Source organism: Dreissena polymorpha, chromosome 10 (genome assembly GCF_020536995.1).
Source record: "Dreissena polymorpha isolate Duluth1 chromosome 10, UMN_Dpol_1.0, whole genome shotgun sequence".
Taxonomy (NCBI): domain Eukaryota; kingdom Metazoa; phylum Mollusca; class Bivalvia; order Myida; family Dreissenidae; genus Dreissena; species Dreissena polymorpha.
The window spans coordinates 65,814,670-65,833,342 of NC_068364.1; the positions used below are offsets into that span (position 1 = coordinate 65,814,670).

The window sequence follows — 18,673 nt, forward strand, 5'->3', positions numbered from 1 at the left end:
GTAGATTGATCATGACTCGCAGATGACCCCTATTGATTTTCAGGTCACTAGGTCAAAGGTCAAGGTCACAGTGACCCAATAATAGTAAAATGGTTTCCGGATGATAACTCAAGAACGCTTGGGCCTAGAATCATGAAACTTGATAGGTAGATTGATCATGACTGGCAGATGACCCCTATTGATTTTGAGGTAACTAGGTCAAAGGTCAAGGTCACAGTGACCCGAAATAGTAAACTGGTTTCTGGATGATAACTCAAGAACGCTTATGCCTAGGATCATGAAACTTCGTAGGTAGATAAATAATGGCTGGCAGATGACCCCTATTGATTTTCAGGTCACTATATCAAAGGTCAAGGTCACGGTGACCTGAAATAGTAAAATGGTTTCCGGATGATTACTCATGAACGCTAATGGCTATGATCATGAAACTTCATAGGTACATTGATCATGACTTGCAGATGACCCATATTGATTTTGAGGTCACTAGGTCAAAGGTCAAGGTCATGGTGACCCGAATTAGTAAAATGGTTTCCGGATGATAACTCAAGAAAGCTTATGCCTAGGATCATGAAACTTCATACATGTAGGTACATTGATCATGACTCGCAGATGACCCCAGTGTTTTTTTTCACCTATAGGGGAATGGTGGCGGGGCCCGTCCAAAGGGGAAAAACGCGTCGTTTTTTAGGAAAAGGGGAAAATTAAAAATTTACTCTTTTATATGTACATGTAATAATATTTATTATATGAATACACATGTATGCATGAATGTAATATTCACAGCTGAATGTCTTTGTCCTATTTCTTGAATAAATACCAATGATTTTTTCAACATTAGTTTCAGACAGTTCAGACTTCAAGCACAGTCTTAGTTTTCCTTGCCATTTTGAGTCTAATTGGGATTTTTTAAATCGATAAAATGGAACATGTGAGCATTTTTTATCAATAAAATGGACCAAATTGGAATGTTTTTATCAACGAATATTGACACAATATACCTAGATACATCAGGCCTTTCTCTGGCCATTTTAGGAAAAAAATGCAATTCATGTTAAATTAACTGATTTGGGAAAAACTAACTTAATATAACTCTTTATAATAATTCAAAATCATATTAATAATAGTTATATACTTTATTAGTTGTTTATGAAATAAATTTGTGATATATCAGGGCTCAACATTAACCGAAAAACCAACTTGCCCTACCAGGCCAGTACTTCCAAAATCTACTTGCACTGAACGTAAAGCAACTTGCCCAAACATGAAATATCACATCAACTGTAAACCTCATATTGTTTGATAAACGAAAATGATACACCACAAAACCTTTTTTATTTTTGAACATTACACAAAATGATTACAACTCTCTGATTATACTCCTTTAATTGACGTTTCGGCATAATGCCTTTATCAAAACATTGGAAATTATATGTTAACTACATTTTTACGTCTTTTGACTGCACAATTTAAATAACAAAGAAAAATGTTTTTAAACGTCAAATGACGTTGTACATGATGACGTCATAAATGGCGTTATATAAAATGGCGACAAAAAAATGTAAAAATTCGCCAAAAATGAAATGACGTTAAACACTTACATATTGTATCTTAATCCTATGTTAAATGTGTGCTTTATATATTTAATAAATTGATATTTTACAATAAAATAATCATCATCATATGTAATTATAATCTACCTTATTAAACTTATTATCATAAATTAAAAAGGGTAAACTTATTTAATGACTCTTATTATTTCAATCCATATCTATGTATAATATTCTAATGATATTTGATTAAATAATCATATATACTTGCTATTCTATATATCATATACACATTATGGACAAGATAAATTGCATAAAGTACTATTATTTTCACATTCATTTATGTTGATGATTAATATAAAATGTTTTTCACATATATTTTTTACAAGATAGTTTCCCGTAGCAGGACATCAAGTTGATTTTTTGTATTTAGTCCATTTGGTGATTGTGTTTGAAACTTCTTTATAAATTCCAATTCTTTAATAAGTCTGTAATAATAGGAACTGTCTCTTATTTGTGTTAACACTGATACACCCATATCCTGCACTCTGTGGCCAGCACCATTGAAATGTTCTGAGATTGGTTTCTCTCTTTGTAGTCGCACGTCAGCCTCGTGTTCTTTGGCACGTTCCTTTAATGATCTGCTCGTCTTTCCGACGTATACCATCTTTTGGCATTTAATACAAAATATACCGTACACCAAGTTATAAATGTTACAGTTCTGTTTTATTGCTTCATTTGGAATGTCACTTTTTGGGTTGTTATGAAAACCTCTTTTCAACATTTTACAGACTATACAATTAGTCTTACACGATTGTGGTATTAGTTGAAAACGTTTGTTTATTTCTTTGTTTGTTTTTCCATGAACTAAAATGTCACCGATATTCCTATCTCGTCTGTATGCAACTATTGGTACGTCTGGGAATATATTTTTCATTCTGTCTGATTTATATAGTTTGTCTGTATGTTTTCGAATTATTGAGTGGATATTTGGAAGGTTGTTAGAATAAGTTATAGCTAGTGGTACTCTCTTGTTGGCTGTTTTATTTGTTTCTTTCTTCCTAAGTAAGTCTTTCCTATTTAAATTATCAACTCGGGATAGCTCATGGTTTACAAATTTATTTGGATATCCTCTTTTTTGTAGATTCTGTTTTAGTTCTTTTTTACGATGTTTGTATTTGTTTTCGTCAGAACATATTCTTTTTAAACGTATTCCTAATCCATAGGGTATTGCTTTCTTCACATTTGTTGGATGGTCTGAGTCATATTGGACATATTGATGTTTATCGGTTGGCTTTGAGTATAAATCAGTTGTTATTTTATTATCTTCTAGTTGAATTTTTGTGTCTAAGAAATCTATCTGTGTTGTGTTCCATCTTAATTCTACTTTGATGTTTTCATGTATTTTGTTAGCATAGTCGAAAAATTTCATGAGTTCGTCAATTCCATGTGTCCATAGTCCAAACCCATCATCTATGAAACGTTTATAGAATATTGGTTGTTTATTGTATTCAGATAATTGTTCATCCCATTTTCTCATGTAACAACAGGCATAATTTCTCCCAAGTTTCGATCCAATAGCTACTCCCTCTTTTTGTCTGTATTCTTGTCCATAAAATTCGATCACATTATTTTCTAAAACAGTTTCAATCATTTCAATCACCGCTTCAGTGTTGATGGTCTTAGTACAGCGTTCATTTAAAGCTTGTTTGCACGCCTCTAGGCCCTCTTTCTTTGGAATCGCATTTTTAAACGCTATAGAGAGGGAAATAACTACACCATTACCAGAAGGAATTATCTTATACTGTTTTGATGTTGTCAAGTTATACCCATCGATTCCAAAGAAAGAGGGCCTAGAGGCGTGCAAACAAGCTTTAAATGAACGCTGTACTAAGACCATCAACACGGTGATTGAAATGATTGAAACTGTTTTAGAAAATAATGTGATCGAATTTTGTGGACAAGAATACAGACAAAAAGAGGGAGTAGCTATTGGATCGAAACTTGGGAGAAATTATGCCTGTTGTTACATGAGAAAATGGGATGAACAATTATCTGAATACAATAAACAACCAATATTCTATAAACGTTTCATAGATGATGGGTTTGGACTATGGACACATGGAATTGACGAACTCATGAAATTTTTCGACTATGCTAACAAAATACATGAAAACATCAAAGTAGAATTAAGATGGAACACAACACAGATAGATTTCTTAGACACAAAAATTCAACTAGAAGATAATAAAATAACAACTGATTTATACTCAAAGCCAACCGATAAACATCAATATGTCCAATATGACTCAGACCATCCAACAAATGTGAAGAAAGCAATACCCTATGGATTAGGAATACGTTTAAAAATAATATGTTCTGACGAAAACAAATACAAACATCGTAAAAAAGAACTAAAACAGAATCTACAAAAAAGAGGATATCCAAATAAATTTGTAAACCATGAGCTATCCCGAGTTGATAATTTAAATAGGAAAGACTTACTTAAGAAGAAAGAAACAAATAAAACAGCCAACAAGAGAGTACCACTAGCTATAACTTATTCTAACAACCTTCCAAATATCCACTCAATAATTCGAAAACATACAGACAAACTATATAAATCAGACAGAATGAAAAATATATTCCCAGACGTACCAATAGTTGCATACAGACGAGATAGGAATATCGGTGACATTTTAGTTCATGGAAAAACAAACAAAGAAATAAACAAACGTTTTCAACTAATACCACAATCGTGTAAGACTAATTGTATAGTCTGTAAAATGTTGAAAAGAGGTTTTCATAACAACCCAAAAAGTGACATTCCAAATGAAGCAATAAAACAGAACTGTAACATTTATAACTTGGTGTACAGTATATTTTGTATTAAATGCCAAAAGATGGTATACGTCGGAGAGACAAGCAGATCATTAAAGGAACGTGCCAAAGAACACGAGGCTGACGTGCGACTACGAAGAGAGAAACCAATCTCAGAACATTTCAATGGTGCTGGCCACAGAGTGCAGGATATGGGTGTATCAGTGTTAACACAAATAAGAGACAGTTCCCATTATTACAGACTTATTAAAGAATTGGAATTTATAAAGAAGTTTCAAACACAATCACCAAATGGACTAAATACAAAAAATCAACTTGATGTCCTGCTACGGGAAACTATCTTGTAAAAAATATATGTGAAAAACATTTTATATTAATCATCAACATAAATGAATGTGAAAATAATAGTACTTTATGCAATTTATCTTGTCCATAATGTGTATATGATATATAGAATAGCAAGTATATATGATTATTTAATCAAATATCATTAGAATATTATACATAGATATGGATTGAAATAATAAGAGTCATTAAATAAGTTTACCCTATTTAATTTATGATAATAAGTTAAGGTAGATTATAATTACATATGATGATGATTATTTTATTGTAAAATATCAATTTATTAAATATATAAAGCACACATTTAACATAGGATTAAGATACAATATGTAAGTGTTTAACGTCATTTCATTTTTGGCGAATTTTTACATTTTTTTGGCGCCATTTTATATAACGCCATTTATGACGTCATCATGTACAACGTCATTTGACGTTTAAAAACATTTTTCTTTGTTATTTAAATTGTGCAGTCAAAAGACGTAAAAATGTAGTTAACATATAATTTCCAATGTTTTGATAAAGGCATTATGCCGAAACGTCAATTAAAGGAGTATAATCAGAGAGTTATAATTTTTTAATATCCCTTCGGATAATTCAACTGAGCTAAAATGATTACAGCAATTAAAGTCTAAATTAAATGCTCTTTGTTCTTTTTTGCACTTTTCCGGGTGGACAACTAGATTATAAAATAACTTGCCCAGACCCAACTTTTACTTGCCAGGGGAAATAGGACAACCATAAATGTTGAGCCCTGTATATTTATCATAAGACAGTTATTTAAAAAAAAAAAATATTTTTTTTTTTTTTTTTTTTTACCTTTTGAGGGAATTTTTTCTACAAAATGGGGGGAAAATATATACTTCTTTTTAGGGGAATGGGGCCGAATATCGGTCCCGAAATGGCCATATAAAACACACTGGACCCCTATCGATTTTGAGGTCACTAGGTCAAAGGTCAAGTTCACGGTGACCCAAAATAGTAAAATGGTTTCCGGATGATAACTGAAGAACGCTTTTTCCTAGGATCATGAAACTTGATAGGTAGATTGATCATGACTCGCACATGACCTCTATTGATTTTCAGGTCACTAGGTCAAGGTCACAGTGACCCGAAATAGTAAAATGGTTTCCAGATGTTAACTCAAGAACGCTTATGGCTAGGATCATGAAACTTCATAGGTACATTGATCATGACTGGCAGATGACCCCTATTGATTTTCAGGTCACTAGGTCAAAAGTCAAGGTCACAGTGACAAGAAACATATTCACACAATGGCTGTCACTACAACGGAGAGCCCATATGGGGGGCATGTATGTTTTGCAAACAGCCCTTGTTTGTTTTCTTATTTTTTGAAAGATCATCTATTAAATGATCACACACCCACATTATACCCCCCCCCCTCTCCATGATGGCTCACGTTATACTGTCAAGCACTCGAATAGTCGAGCGCGCTGTCCTCTGACAGCTTTGTTATATTTCCCATAAAGCTCTATCAGTTGAACCTTAGAAAATGTAATCTTCAAATCATTCTAATTCTCAATTTTTAAAGCTATTGATAGCCAAATAACAAGAACAAACATTTCCCAATTTAAGTCAAAACTTGTGATTTTTAAGCGAGGCTGTTTTCGGAGAAAACCCGAAGTATTGTCATAGCCTGCTCGTCGTCCGCCGTAGGCGTTGTGCTAAAACCTACACCTTGGCTCTAAAATCAAAGTGCTTCCACCTACAACTTTGAAACTTCATATGTAGATGCACCTTGATGAGTTCTACACGCCACACCTATTTTGGGTCACTAGGTCAAAGGTCAAGGTCACTGTGACCTCTTAAAAAAAAAAAATTCTGACAAGCTTTCGCAGCTGAGCGTGGCACCAGTTATGCGGTGCTCTTGTTTTCGATTTCCAATCGGGCCCGGTCTCATTTTCTAAAAAATGAAAAAACAACAACTCAGCCTCTTATCTGTTGCACAGGAGACAGAAGAGGATAGTGATGAGTATGAGACGGAAGAGGAAGTGACAGCCGAAGAAGAGACAGACGAAGAGACTACAAAGGCGGGGCCAGTTGTCGAAGGCGAAAAAAGACAAAGTGGTGATGGCGAGGTAAGCATAGAAGATCTTTGCTATAGTATAGACATGTTGTAAGTTACTGACATAATTATTTGAATTAAGCAGTCATATTTAAACTGGGTAAAGTACAAGAATTTATATTTGCAAATTCCACTTGCCACCCTGCTATTGACCGGAATAAATATTTGTAAATTCCAATCCCCTCACAGCTATAGACTGGAATTTATATTTGAAAATTCCATTTGCCACCCTGCCATAGACTGGAATTTATATTTGAATTTTCCACTCTTCCCCCAGTTATAGACTGGACTTTATATTTGGAGATATTACTACCTACCCTGTTATAGGCTGCAATTTATATCTGAAAAATCCACTTGCCACCCTGCTATAGATTGGAATTTATATTTGAAAATTCCACTTGCCACCCTGCTATAGATTGGAATTTATATTTGAATATGCCACTAGCCACCCAGCTATAGACTGGAATTTATATTTGAAAATTCCACTTGCCTCCCAGCTATAGACTGGAATTTATATTTGAAAATTCCACTCGCAGCCCTGCTATAGACTGGAATTTATATTTGAATATTCCACTTGCCACCCAGCTATAGACTGGAATTTATATTTGAATATTCCACTTGCCACCCAGCTATAGACTTGCCCTGTTTTAGGAGCAGGCTAAGCTGGATGATGATGAAGACAAGCAGAACCCTGCGTACATACCTCGCCGTGGGGCGTTCTATGAGCATGACATGCGCCTTGACCCCGATGACCCTGCAGCAGCTCCCCCAGAGTCGGATGATAAACGGTACCAGGGCTTCTTCTTACCCTTTTGAGGATATGTCTCCTATATATGCTAGTGTGTACTCTTAGTGACTACTGTATTTTCAGAAAAAGTATTCAATGTAATTTGTTTTATTTTCAGACGGTGTTCATTGTCAATGTACAATAAAGGAGACAAATAGACCACGTTCTTATTTATGAAGACCATGATTAATTAAGCCAACATCGAGTTGAATAACAACCGACTAGATTCTGGTGCAATAATGATAGCATGACAAATTGGTTTATAAGGAACGTAACTCTCGTAAGGTTACACACTAGCATAATCATATATCCTATGACCAATTAATTGAGAATTTTATAATAAATAAACTTAATTGGAAACAAGTGGTATCAATGCTTTTTTTATAAGTTCTGAATAATAATCTATGACATTTACATAAAACAGAAAATACATAAAGATACGCGTTAAAAGGATACCACACTTTCAAACTCTATTTTGTATACTCTAGTTCTACAGCTATATTTCTCAACATCTGAAAGTTAGAACATCCAATGGCAGGTCTTTTCCGCTCCATTTGGGAAAACGCCACACTGATTTTTGGGAATTTCGCGTGGTAAAAAATCCCATTTTGGGGGAAAAAATAATCCCAAAACTGGCTCAATTGGGAAAAATAATCACATGTAAATAGTGTTTCTTATATTTCAAAGAAGCCGTTAACTGGTTAATAACGACTATTTTGAAAACATATTATTACAATTTTACAAAATATTATGAACATGTGTGATAAGTGCAGGTTTTTTATCTGATTTTTGGGGAAAGGGCCTGGCCTTTTTTGTGGGGAAAAAAATCGCAAGAAACGCCGAGATTTTGGGGAAAATAAGGAAAGTCTTAAATAATCAATTCAACATATTTTACTGTTTTAAAACAAATTCAAGGCAACAGATAATTTAATTATGCAATATTTTTTTATTTTCTACACTGGATCAGGTTAACTTATATATTTAAAGGTTTAAAAAAAACCAAAAAATAAAAAAAAATTTGGAATTGGGATTTTTCCTTTCAATTGGGCAAAAAACAACCAGATTTGCATTGGGATGGGGCCAATATTCGGACCCGTGGCATAGGGCGGAAAAGGCCTGAATGGGATATTTAGAACTTGAATTATGAAAAAAGATACTTGGTCCATTGGAAATTTACAAATAACAGTTGTAAAATAAGTCCCAAAAAAGATCTGGGTCCATATCTGATAACAATGTTTCTTCTCTTTCATATAAAAACTCGGGAGACATAACCAAACATAATACATTTAAGATTTTCCAATGTAGCATCATAGTAAAGAAGTTTCTTGGGGAAAGGAGCCTTAAAAAGGCTGATGCTAAAGATTGGTAAACAACATGGATTTCATTGTTTCGTGACATATCCTCACCCTTTATTCCAGGGGCAAAGGGAAGCTTTGGAAGGACGATTCCAAGTGGGGTCACGATAAGTTTGACCCCTACCAGCAGTCCCCTAAGTCTCGTCAGGAGCTGATTGCCCTGTACGGCTATGACATCACACTGGATGAAAAACCTCCAGAAAACCCACCCAAGTCATTTGGTCGATCAAGGTATGATGAAGTAGATATTTGTTTGTGTTCAGTATAATAATGTTTTACATTATGACTAGACTTTGGTCTACTTTTTTTTCCACAAGATTAAGTGTTCCCTGGAGATAAGTAACACAGGTCTGAACTCAAATTGTACTTACTAGGGCCAGTAGTGGAAAAGCTGATGTAGTCATCCTCTCCAGTTTGAAACTGTGTCCTTTAGATTAAAAGGCTTTCCCCTCAACATTTTGGCCATCAGGATTATTATATAAAGCATCATCCATAGAAAATTAAAGGCCGAATCATTACATTAAGTCCTTTTTTCATTGGTGTACGCCCTAAGTGTTATTTTGAGACCTGGCTTTGTTTCTCAAACCTTTATAAGTTGGATTGAAAAGTAACAGGCTTAACCCTTTCCTACTCAGAAGCAAAGTAAAAATGACTATGTGCAAACAGCATGAAACTAGCAGTCTGTTTTTTGCTGTTTGCTGCCCATCAGTATCTAAGGGTTGCAAATGAAGCCTTTAAAACACGAATGTAGTAAGAAAGGTCTGAAATTAAATTTAACCTTCTAAGGGACTACAAATGCCTGAATATATGTATCTGAGGGTTAATTTCCTTTTTGATGGAGGCATATTACTATTTTAAAGTTCATGGTGTTGTATAAATAGTCTGTATGTTTTACTTACAATTGTCATTCAAGCTTGTAAGTTTTCGCACAATGTGTTTCTTCACTTTATTGCAATGCTAAATCTGTTTAAACATACTAATATAACTAATAAATGGGCCTGGTGCAGTGTTCTTTCAAAGTTTGAGTCTGTGACACATAAAAAGACAAATTGTCATTTCATCAATCTTGCCTATTGACTAGCCTTTTACTGACTTCTTCACATGCAGGCGAGGTGGTCGTAACAATAAACCGCAGTTTCGAGACTTCCTACCGGAGGATGATCGTGTCAGAAAGACGGGGTATGGGGAACCAGACCTGGGCAGTACCCAGGGGGAAGGGTACAGAGACGAGTATCCTGCCCCTTCAAGGTCCGACTCATACTACACAAGGGAGCCAAGTGGCCGAAGGGGTCAAGGGAGAGGTAAGCAATGAAGTTCTTTCTTAAGTTTACCAAAATGTTTGCTGGTTTGAGCACAAATGAGATGCATTCTGGGAAAACTTTGCTTATGCATGTGCATAAAGGGTCATGCTTGTCAGTGACTTCTTGCCTAAACTGGATTTTTGGATTAAAGAGATTTCCTGTAAATGAACATTTCTATACAAGCGGTAATGTGGCCTCTGATTTGCCTGTGCAGACAGCACTAGCTTATCTGCGATGACACTTGACGCACATGCCTAAAGGCTAGTTTTCTTATAACAAGATACAATCACATAACCACTTTGTTACTGTTTGCATAGTGCTAATGAACTAAGAAAATTTAGGTTTATGTTTGTTTGCAACAACTCCATTTCTCATTTATTTTCAGCTGTTTACATGTATGCATTTGAAACTTGCAAAAAATGAAATTTTTAGCTCACCTTAGCACAATGTGCTCTTTATTGTCCGATCTTAATGAAATTTGGTGAGACGATTCATCCTTATGATGTCCTTTCATGGCTGGAAATGGGTCCAGTCGTTTGAAAAACATGGCCACCAGGGGATGGGGCATTTTTCCTTATATACCAGTAGCTGTCCAGTTGTTTGAAAAACATGGCCACCAGGGGATGGGGCATTTTTCCTTATAAAGCTTATTAAAGCCTTGTTAATACTTTAAAAGTAACATTTATATTCCAATCTTCATGAAACTTTGCCAGAACATTTGTTTAATGATATTTTGGATGAGTTCCAAAAATGTTCCAGTCTGTTAAAAAACAAGGCCACCAGGAAGCGGGGTAATTTGCCTTATATCATTATGGCTATAGCTAAAACCGTGTTAACCTGAAGTCACATTTATGGTCCAATCTTTATGAAACTTGGTCAGAACTTTTGTTCTAATGATAGCTGGCTGATTTAAACAATTATTGTGGTTTGTCAAAAAATATGGCCGTCAGGGGGTGGGGCATTTTTTCGAATATGGCTACCACTATGGTAAAACCTTATTACCTCTCTATAAGTCACATTTTAGTCCAATGTTCATGAAACTTGGTCAGGCCATTTGTTATAATGATATCTGGGCTGAGTAAGAAAATGATTATCGTCTGTAGAAAAACACGTTCCCCAGGGGATGGGGCATTTTTTCTTATATGGCTATAGGAAAACCTTGTTAACTCTCAAAAAGTCACATTTATGGTCCAATCTTTATAAAACTTGGTCAGAACATTTTTTCTTATGATAGCTGGACTGATTTTGAAAATGGTAATTGTTGGTTTAAAAATATGGCCACCAGGAGGCAGGGCGTTTCTCCTTATACGGCTATAGTAAAACCTTGTTAACACTCTTGAAGGCACATTTTATCCCAATCTTCATGAAACTTGGTCCAGGCTGCCAGGGTGCTGGGCATTTTTCCTTATTAACTCTCTAGTTGATATTGTGGCCAAGTTTGAAAAAGGTTTCAGAAACATCTCAAAAGTTGCTCAGCAGTTCAGTTCCCTGAAACTCAGGTGAGCGACTTCTTGTTTAAATCTGAGTTCAAGAGTTCATGGGACATCTAGAATTGGTACAACTTAAAATCCAAATTTCAGGTTTCCAGGGTAACCGTGGCTTTAGGGGGTCTCAGAACCAGAGAAACCGGACATCATCTGGTGAAAATGACTTCAGTAACCAGCAATCTAGTAACGAGCATTACGAGAGCAGAGATTCATGGGAAAACAACCGGAACAGAGAAGGCCCGGATAACAGGAACAGAGGGGGTCCAGATAACAGGAATAGAGGGGTTTCAGATTATCAGAACAGAGGGGTTTCAGATAATCAGAACAGAGGGGTTCCAGATAATCAGAACAGAGGGGGTCCTGGTAATCAGAACAGAGGGGGTCCTGATAAATTTAGGAGAGAGGGCATGCATAATCAGGATTGGGAGGGCCCAAATAACAGGAACAGGGAGGGCCAAGATAGCTATGAAACTGAAGATAGCCTAAGGAATCGTGGTAGGGGCAGGGGAAGACCATTTCCCAAGAGGGGCAGAGATAATTTTCAGCCTAGAAATGACTTTGACGATGCACAAGAATACCCTGATAAAGGATTGTCGAGGGGACAGGGGACTAGAAATGTCGTATCTGATAACTATGGCAATGAAAACGTCACAAGGTATGAACAGAACAAATGGGGATCGCCCGGCTATGACCGGCAGAACAGTGGAGGTCAAAAGGTCAACAAAGACTTGCCAGCACTAGAGAGCCCTAGGGGTGGGAAAGAAAGGGTTGGCTTCAGAGGAAAAGCTAGAAATGAAGACTCTAGAGGTTTCAGAGGAGAAAAGACTGAGAGTGCGCAAGAGGACCGTGGCGTAGTCAAGTCTTATACTGATCGGGTTAGTGAAAAGGCATACGAGAAGCCGTCGCCCAAGTCTTACTACACGTTATCAGCAACAGACGACGAAAAGCTGTTGGACGAGGATTACGCTCAGAATGTGGGTGGTGGTGTTCAAGCCAGCATCAAAGACATGAATGTGACAGTGACGGGGGATCGAAGAACGTTTGGGAAGGAGGCAGAGGGGCCGCATGTACCCTCGGGGGGTCAGAAACGGGGCCAGGAGCGTCACCATGGCCCTGCTGTTCATGACAACAGGCACGACCAGTCCACACATGGTTAGTTGAGCTTGCTACCGATTAATTTTTAAACCTTGGTCCGTTTTTACTGACCAATTCGTAGACTTTAATCTAAAAATACTGAATATTCTTAAAACTCTTGTGTTCTCTTAGTGTAAAACAGTTCAATATGACATGAAAGTTAATACCTTTTATCACACAATTATTCATTCAGAACAATTCATGTATTTTATAAACACAATTTATGCATAGCCCATATATATTCAAGTGCTAAAAATATAAATAAGAATGGGATGTTGAATACGGATACAGCTCAGTCATAATGGCTGCATGTGTATGTGGGGGCGGGTTGTAACTTGTTGACTTTAATATCTTTTCATTATTCTTTCTTCTGTCCCAGTCACGTGCAAAGCATAAAGTACACTAAATTTATCATCCGCAACACGATGTGACAAGCTCATGACTTCATGCTGGATTTAAATCATGTTTCATGATTCTGAAATTGAAAAGCACTCTGCAAGAAAACGTTTTATATATAAAAATTAAATATATTTTAATATTGAATGTTTTATTAAATGTCTTTCATAAATGTGAAATGCTCTAATTAATAGGTACAGAAGAAGCGTCTACCTTGTGTCTTCTAGGGACTTGCAATAGCTCTTACAACTAGTTGATCCCTGTAAACTTCTTCAATTTTAATATCTCCACTCCGGTCTGGATTGTATTTGTTATTAATTTCACTAGTTAATTAAATATATATTCTTATTAATACACTTCTGATATGTCAACATGCTTATTCAACCCTAATTTGTCAAGTTGAGTCTTGAACGAAATTACAGTATCAGTGTTTTTTTCTTTCAAAATTGGGTCGGGTAATCGGCCCCATTTCCAATAGCAAAAAGTATATATTTTTCCTAAATGGGAGCTAAGAATTCCCAATGGAAGGTTTCCACCACCTCCCCCCACCCCAAAATAATTTTTTTAGATCTCAATATTTTGTTCATCTTCCATCAATAGAAGGTCAACCTTATTAAATGTAATACTGAAAAAGCGTGTATTCATAGTCTTGTAACATTTTGTAGCAAAACAACAAGAACATTAATTTCCCAATTTTAGTCAAAACGCTGCAAATTTTCCCTATTCAAAGGGACCCAGCCCTATTCCCATAATGGTGGAAAAATCCCTATGGTCATCACATGTCAAAATGTCTTAAGGTAAACTATTGCATGACCTGACCAGCACAATTAAATAGCTTCAGATCTCAATTCCCAGGGCAGCCACGCACGCATCAGCCGTCACTACCACCCAGGCTTCAGCAGCAGCAACAACAGCAGCAGCAGGAGAGGAACAAGCGACAGAAACCTCCGCAGCCACCACCACCGCCGTTGGAAGTGCCGGCGGAGAAGCCCGACTTCTCGCAGGGGCGGTCGCACAAGCGCTACTCTACACAGCGTCAGAGGCAGGGGCAAGAGGGTCCCCAGGGATACGTGGAGCCCCTTATTGCGCAGCCACCACTGCCCACCCAACCTGTTGTCATGAATCCTGCGATGCAGCACAAGAGTAAGTGTGTTACATTACTAATTTCTCAGCCCCATATTTTTGGCCGTCACCTGGGCAACCATTTGTTCAGCACACATTTGAATTACTCCAATAATGTCACAACTACTGCCAGCCCAAACCTGTGCTTGTGATCCATTTGTTCAGCACAATAGTTTGATACTTAATTTTTTTTAACTTTTTTGACTTCACATAATTCTCAACCACTGCCCTTTAAGGCTCTGGTTACGTGAACAGCATTGTAGTAGCTATTAAAAATTGTTTTTCTATTTCGATTTTATATAAGCATTATTTTGCTGATTTCTGTATTATTGCTTATTTCAAGATTTCAGTGTGGTGTTATTGTTGTCTTTTATTGATAAATTAATTGACACTTGGGGTTCTAACTGGGAAGTTTTTGTGTTGTTTTTTTACAATTCAAACAATCTCCAAAAAAATAAAGAAATAATGTGTATGAATTTGGTAAGATTTTTTATGCCCCCGAAGGAGGGCATATAGTGATTGGACTGTCCGTCTGTCTGTCCGTCACACTTTGCGTTTAGCAGGGCAACAGATACGATTTTGGGTCAATTAGTTTTCACTGCAAGCTTTTTGTAACAATTAGTTTTTTTTCATCAAAACTATTTGTCAATTAGTTATTTTTACAATTTGATCAAAACGTTCATACATTTTTGGATCAGATTAGCGCTTCATGTTTGGATATTGATTATTCTCAGCAACTGAAACGACGAAGAATAGATTTCAATTCGTTTTTTATTTTTAGCTCCACTGGCCAAAGGCCAGCGGGGCTTATGTCATGGTCCTGTGTCCATCGTGTGTGCGTGCGTGCGTGCGTCCGTGCGTGCGTTAACTTTTTCTTTAAACATCTTCTTCTCCTAAACTACTGGTCTAAATCTGATGAAATTTCTGAGGAATGTTCCTGTGGTGAACCCCTTTCAAATTTGTTCAAATTATGCCCCTGGGGTCAAATTTGACCCTGCCCCAGGGGGTCAAAAAATTGAAAATTTGCTTATACATGTATAAGGCCTATTTTGTGCAAACTTTAAAAATCTTCTTGTCCATAACCATTGGGCGTAGGGCTACCAAATTTGGTATGTATTGACATCTTATAGTCCTCTACCAAGTTTCTTCAAATTATGCCCCTGGGGTCAAATTTGACCCTGCCCCAGGGGGTCAAAAAATTGAAAATTTGCTTATATAAGGCCTATTTTGTGCAAACTTTAAAAATCTTCTCGTCCATAACCATTGGGCCTAGGGCTACCAAATTTGGTATGTAGTGACATCTTATAGTTCTCTACCAAGTTTGTTCAAATTATGCCCCTAGGGTTAAATTTTACCCTGCCCAGGGGGGTCAAAACATTGAAAATTTGCTTATATAGGGCCTATTTGTGCAAACTTTAAAAATCTTCTTGTCCATAACCGTATGGCATAGGGCTACCAAATTTGGTATGTAGTGACATCTTATTGTCCTCTACCAAGTTTGTTCAAATTATGCCCCTGGGGTCAAATTTGACCCTGCCCCGGGGGGTTAAAAAATTGAAAATTTGCTTATATAAGGCCTATTTTGTGCAAACTTTAAAAATCTTCTTGTCCATAACCATTGGGCCTAGGGCTACCAAATTTGCCATGTAGTGACATCTTATAGTCCTCTACCAAGTTTGTTCAAATTATGCCCCTGGGGTCAAATTTGACCCTGCCCCGGGGGGGGGGGGGGTTAAAAAATTGAAAATTTGCTTATATAAGGCCTATTTGTGCAAACTTTAAAAATCTTCTTGTCCATAACCGTATGGCATAGGGCTACCAAATTTGCTATGTAGTGACATCTTATAGTCCTCTACCAAGTTTGTTCAAATTATGCCCCTGGGGTCAAATTTGACCCTGCCCCGGGGGGTTAAAAAATTGAAAATTTGCTTATATAAGGCCTATTTTGTGAAAACTTTAATAATCTTCTTGTCCATAACTATTGGGCCTAGGGCAACCAAATTTTGTATGTAGTGACATCTTATAGTCTTCCATCAAGTTTGTTCAAATTATGCCCCTGGGGTCAAATTTGACCCTGCCCCGGGGGGTCAAAAAATTGAACATTTGCTTATATAAGGCCTATTTTGTGAAAACTTTAAAAATCTTCTTGTCCATAACCATTGGGCCAAGGGCTGCCAAATTTGGTATGTAGTGACATCTTATAGTCCTCTACCAAGTTTGTGCAAATTATGCCCCTGGGGTCAAATTTGACCCTGCCCCGGGGGGTCAAAAAATTGAAAATTTGCTTATATAAGGCCTATTTTGTGAAAACTTTAAAAATCTTCTCGTCAATAACCATTGGGCCTAGGGCTACCAAATTTGGTATGTAGTGACATCTAATAGTCCTCTACCAAGTTTGTTCAAATTATGCCCCTGGGGTCAAATTTGACCCTGCCCTGGGGGGTCAAAAAATCGAAAATTTGCTTATATATGGCCTATTTTGTGCAAACTTTAAAAATCTTCTTGTCCATAACCGTATGGCATAGGGCTACCAAATTTGGTATGTAATGACATCTTATAGTCCTCTACCAAGTTTGTTCAAATTAAGCCCTTGGGATCAAATTAGACTGTTCCCCAGGGGTCACAAAATTGAACATATGCTTATATTGGGCCCATTTTGTGCAAACTATAAAAATCTTCTTGTCCATAACCATTGGGCCTATTTCTACCAAATTCGGTAGGTAGTGACATCTAATAGTTCTCTATTTAGTTTGTTCAAATTATGCCCCTAGGAACAAATTTGACCTTGCCCCAGGGGTCACAAAAATGAACATATGCTTAAATAAGGCCTATTTTGTGCAAACTTTAAAAATCTTCTTGTTCTTAATTATAGAGCCTAGGGCTACTAAATTTGGTATGTAGTGATATCTAATAGTCCTCTACCAAATTTGTTCAAATTATTCCCCTGGGCACAAATTTGACCCGGCCCCGGGGGTCACAAAACTGAACATATGACGTTTACCAGTGGAAATTACTGCGGCCGTTTGGCTGTGACCAACAACAACATCAACATCTTGTAAACATGAGATAAAACCCTGTCATTTAGTGCCATTTTAGGTCAGATGGTGACTGCATACAAAGGCATTGAAGTAAGAACATGTGTTATGAATGTTTTTCTTATAAACTGAAAAAAGTCGGGTTTTATTTTAATATGTCGAAAGTGACCATATATCCGGATGAAAATATTTTGGATGACATGTTAATTTCATGTCTTTTTTGTAGTGTTAAAACCAGTTTAATAATATATTATTGATTTTAAAAACACAACTTCCATGAACATAATTATTTCAAGGAAAGTCAATATATGATACTGCACGGTAAACTCAAGCTTTGTATCCAAGAGAAGGTGTTGAAATTAATGAAGTGCAATGTTCTTAACTATTTTATATGCTGCTTTTTAATAACTAATGATTAATTGTTCCATTTGTGAATCGTGACTAATCATGAATTGTTGAAATGATTGTCAATTGCTCAACAATCCATATATATTTCTGACCATTTTATAATTTTCTTAATATAAGTTATGAATTGATCTTAGAAGTCAAATGTATTACTTAATTAAATACATTTATAAATATAAAGAAATAATCTTTAGATGATCATAATATTCTCAGGCCTGTTGGTCTTAGGGATGTGTGGGTTGATGAGCAATTTCTCCTTTTATCACAATTATTTCTACCCTACCTGATCATTTCCTTCATATTCCATTTTAATTCAATTGACGTCTGCAACCTCTTTCAAATTGGGAAAGTCCAAACTGTGTTGTTTGGTAAAGGGTTAAGGCATTTTGATTTGTATGGGTCTTGTGAATCTGTTTCAAATCAAATGCGTAGATTTGATCTTCAGCATCTAAAAATATGTGAAATACAAGGAAAGAACATATCTTTTAGAGAGATAAATGTACCTACGTTATAAGCAAAGAACCTATGCAACAATTCCCGGGCTTTTTTGTCTGTTTAGTTAACACGGTAGTACTTTTTCCATATATAAAAATGCTCACCCTTCCAACTTTAAGCGCCCAGTGGGACGAGGGATAGAAAGAGAAAGTCACATGCTTGAGTACATTTCAACCCATGCGCAATACACGTTTTTTTCGCAAAGAAAAAACAGTGGAGCAATACAGGGCAATCATGGCCTTCTTGTCATAATTGTTTTATGTACGATTAATTTTTAATTTCAGTTCGTTTTCTGTCAATTACAAATTGTATAAAACGATAAAACGAACCTTATCTGTTG

At 36.3% G+C, this 18,673-nt stretch overlaps 1 protein-coding gene across 4 annotated transcripts in view; it reads left to right on the plus strand.

Moving 5' to 3' along the window:
* The window catches only part of LOC127848623 (serine/arginine repetitive matrix protein 1-like), a 45,925-nt gene that overhangs the window by 16,963 nt on the left and 10,289 nt on the right, over window positions 1-18,673 (plus strand). For 3 of the 4 annotated variants that reach the window (XM_052381189.1, XM_052381191.1, XM_052381192.1), the window contains 6 exons: window positions 6,701-6,829; window positions 7,468-7,604; window positions 9,022-9,189; window positions 10,066-10,259; window positions 11,840-12,898; window positions 14,132-14,419. In XM_052381189.1, coding sequence (XP_052237149.1) covers window positions 6,701-6,829; window positions 7,468-7,604; window positions 9,022-9,189; window positions 10,066-10,259; window positions 11,840-12,898; window positions 14,132-14,419 — 1,975 coding nt within the window. The remainder of the gene's footprint in view (window positions 1-6,700; window positions 6,830-7,467; window positions 7,605-9,021; window positions 9,190-10,065; window positions 10,260-11,839; window positions 12,899-14,131; window positions 14,420-18,673) is intronic. The other variant, XM_052381190.1, reaches the window with a different exon arrangement.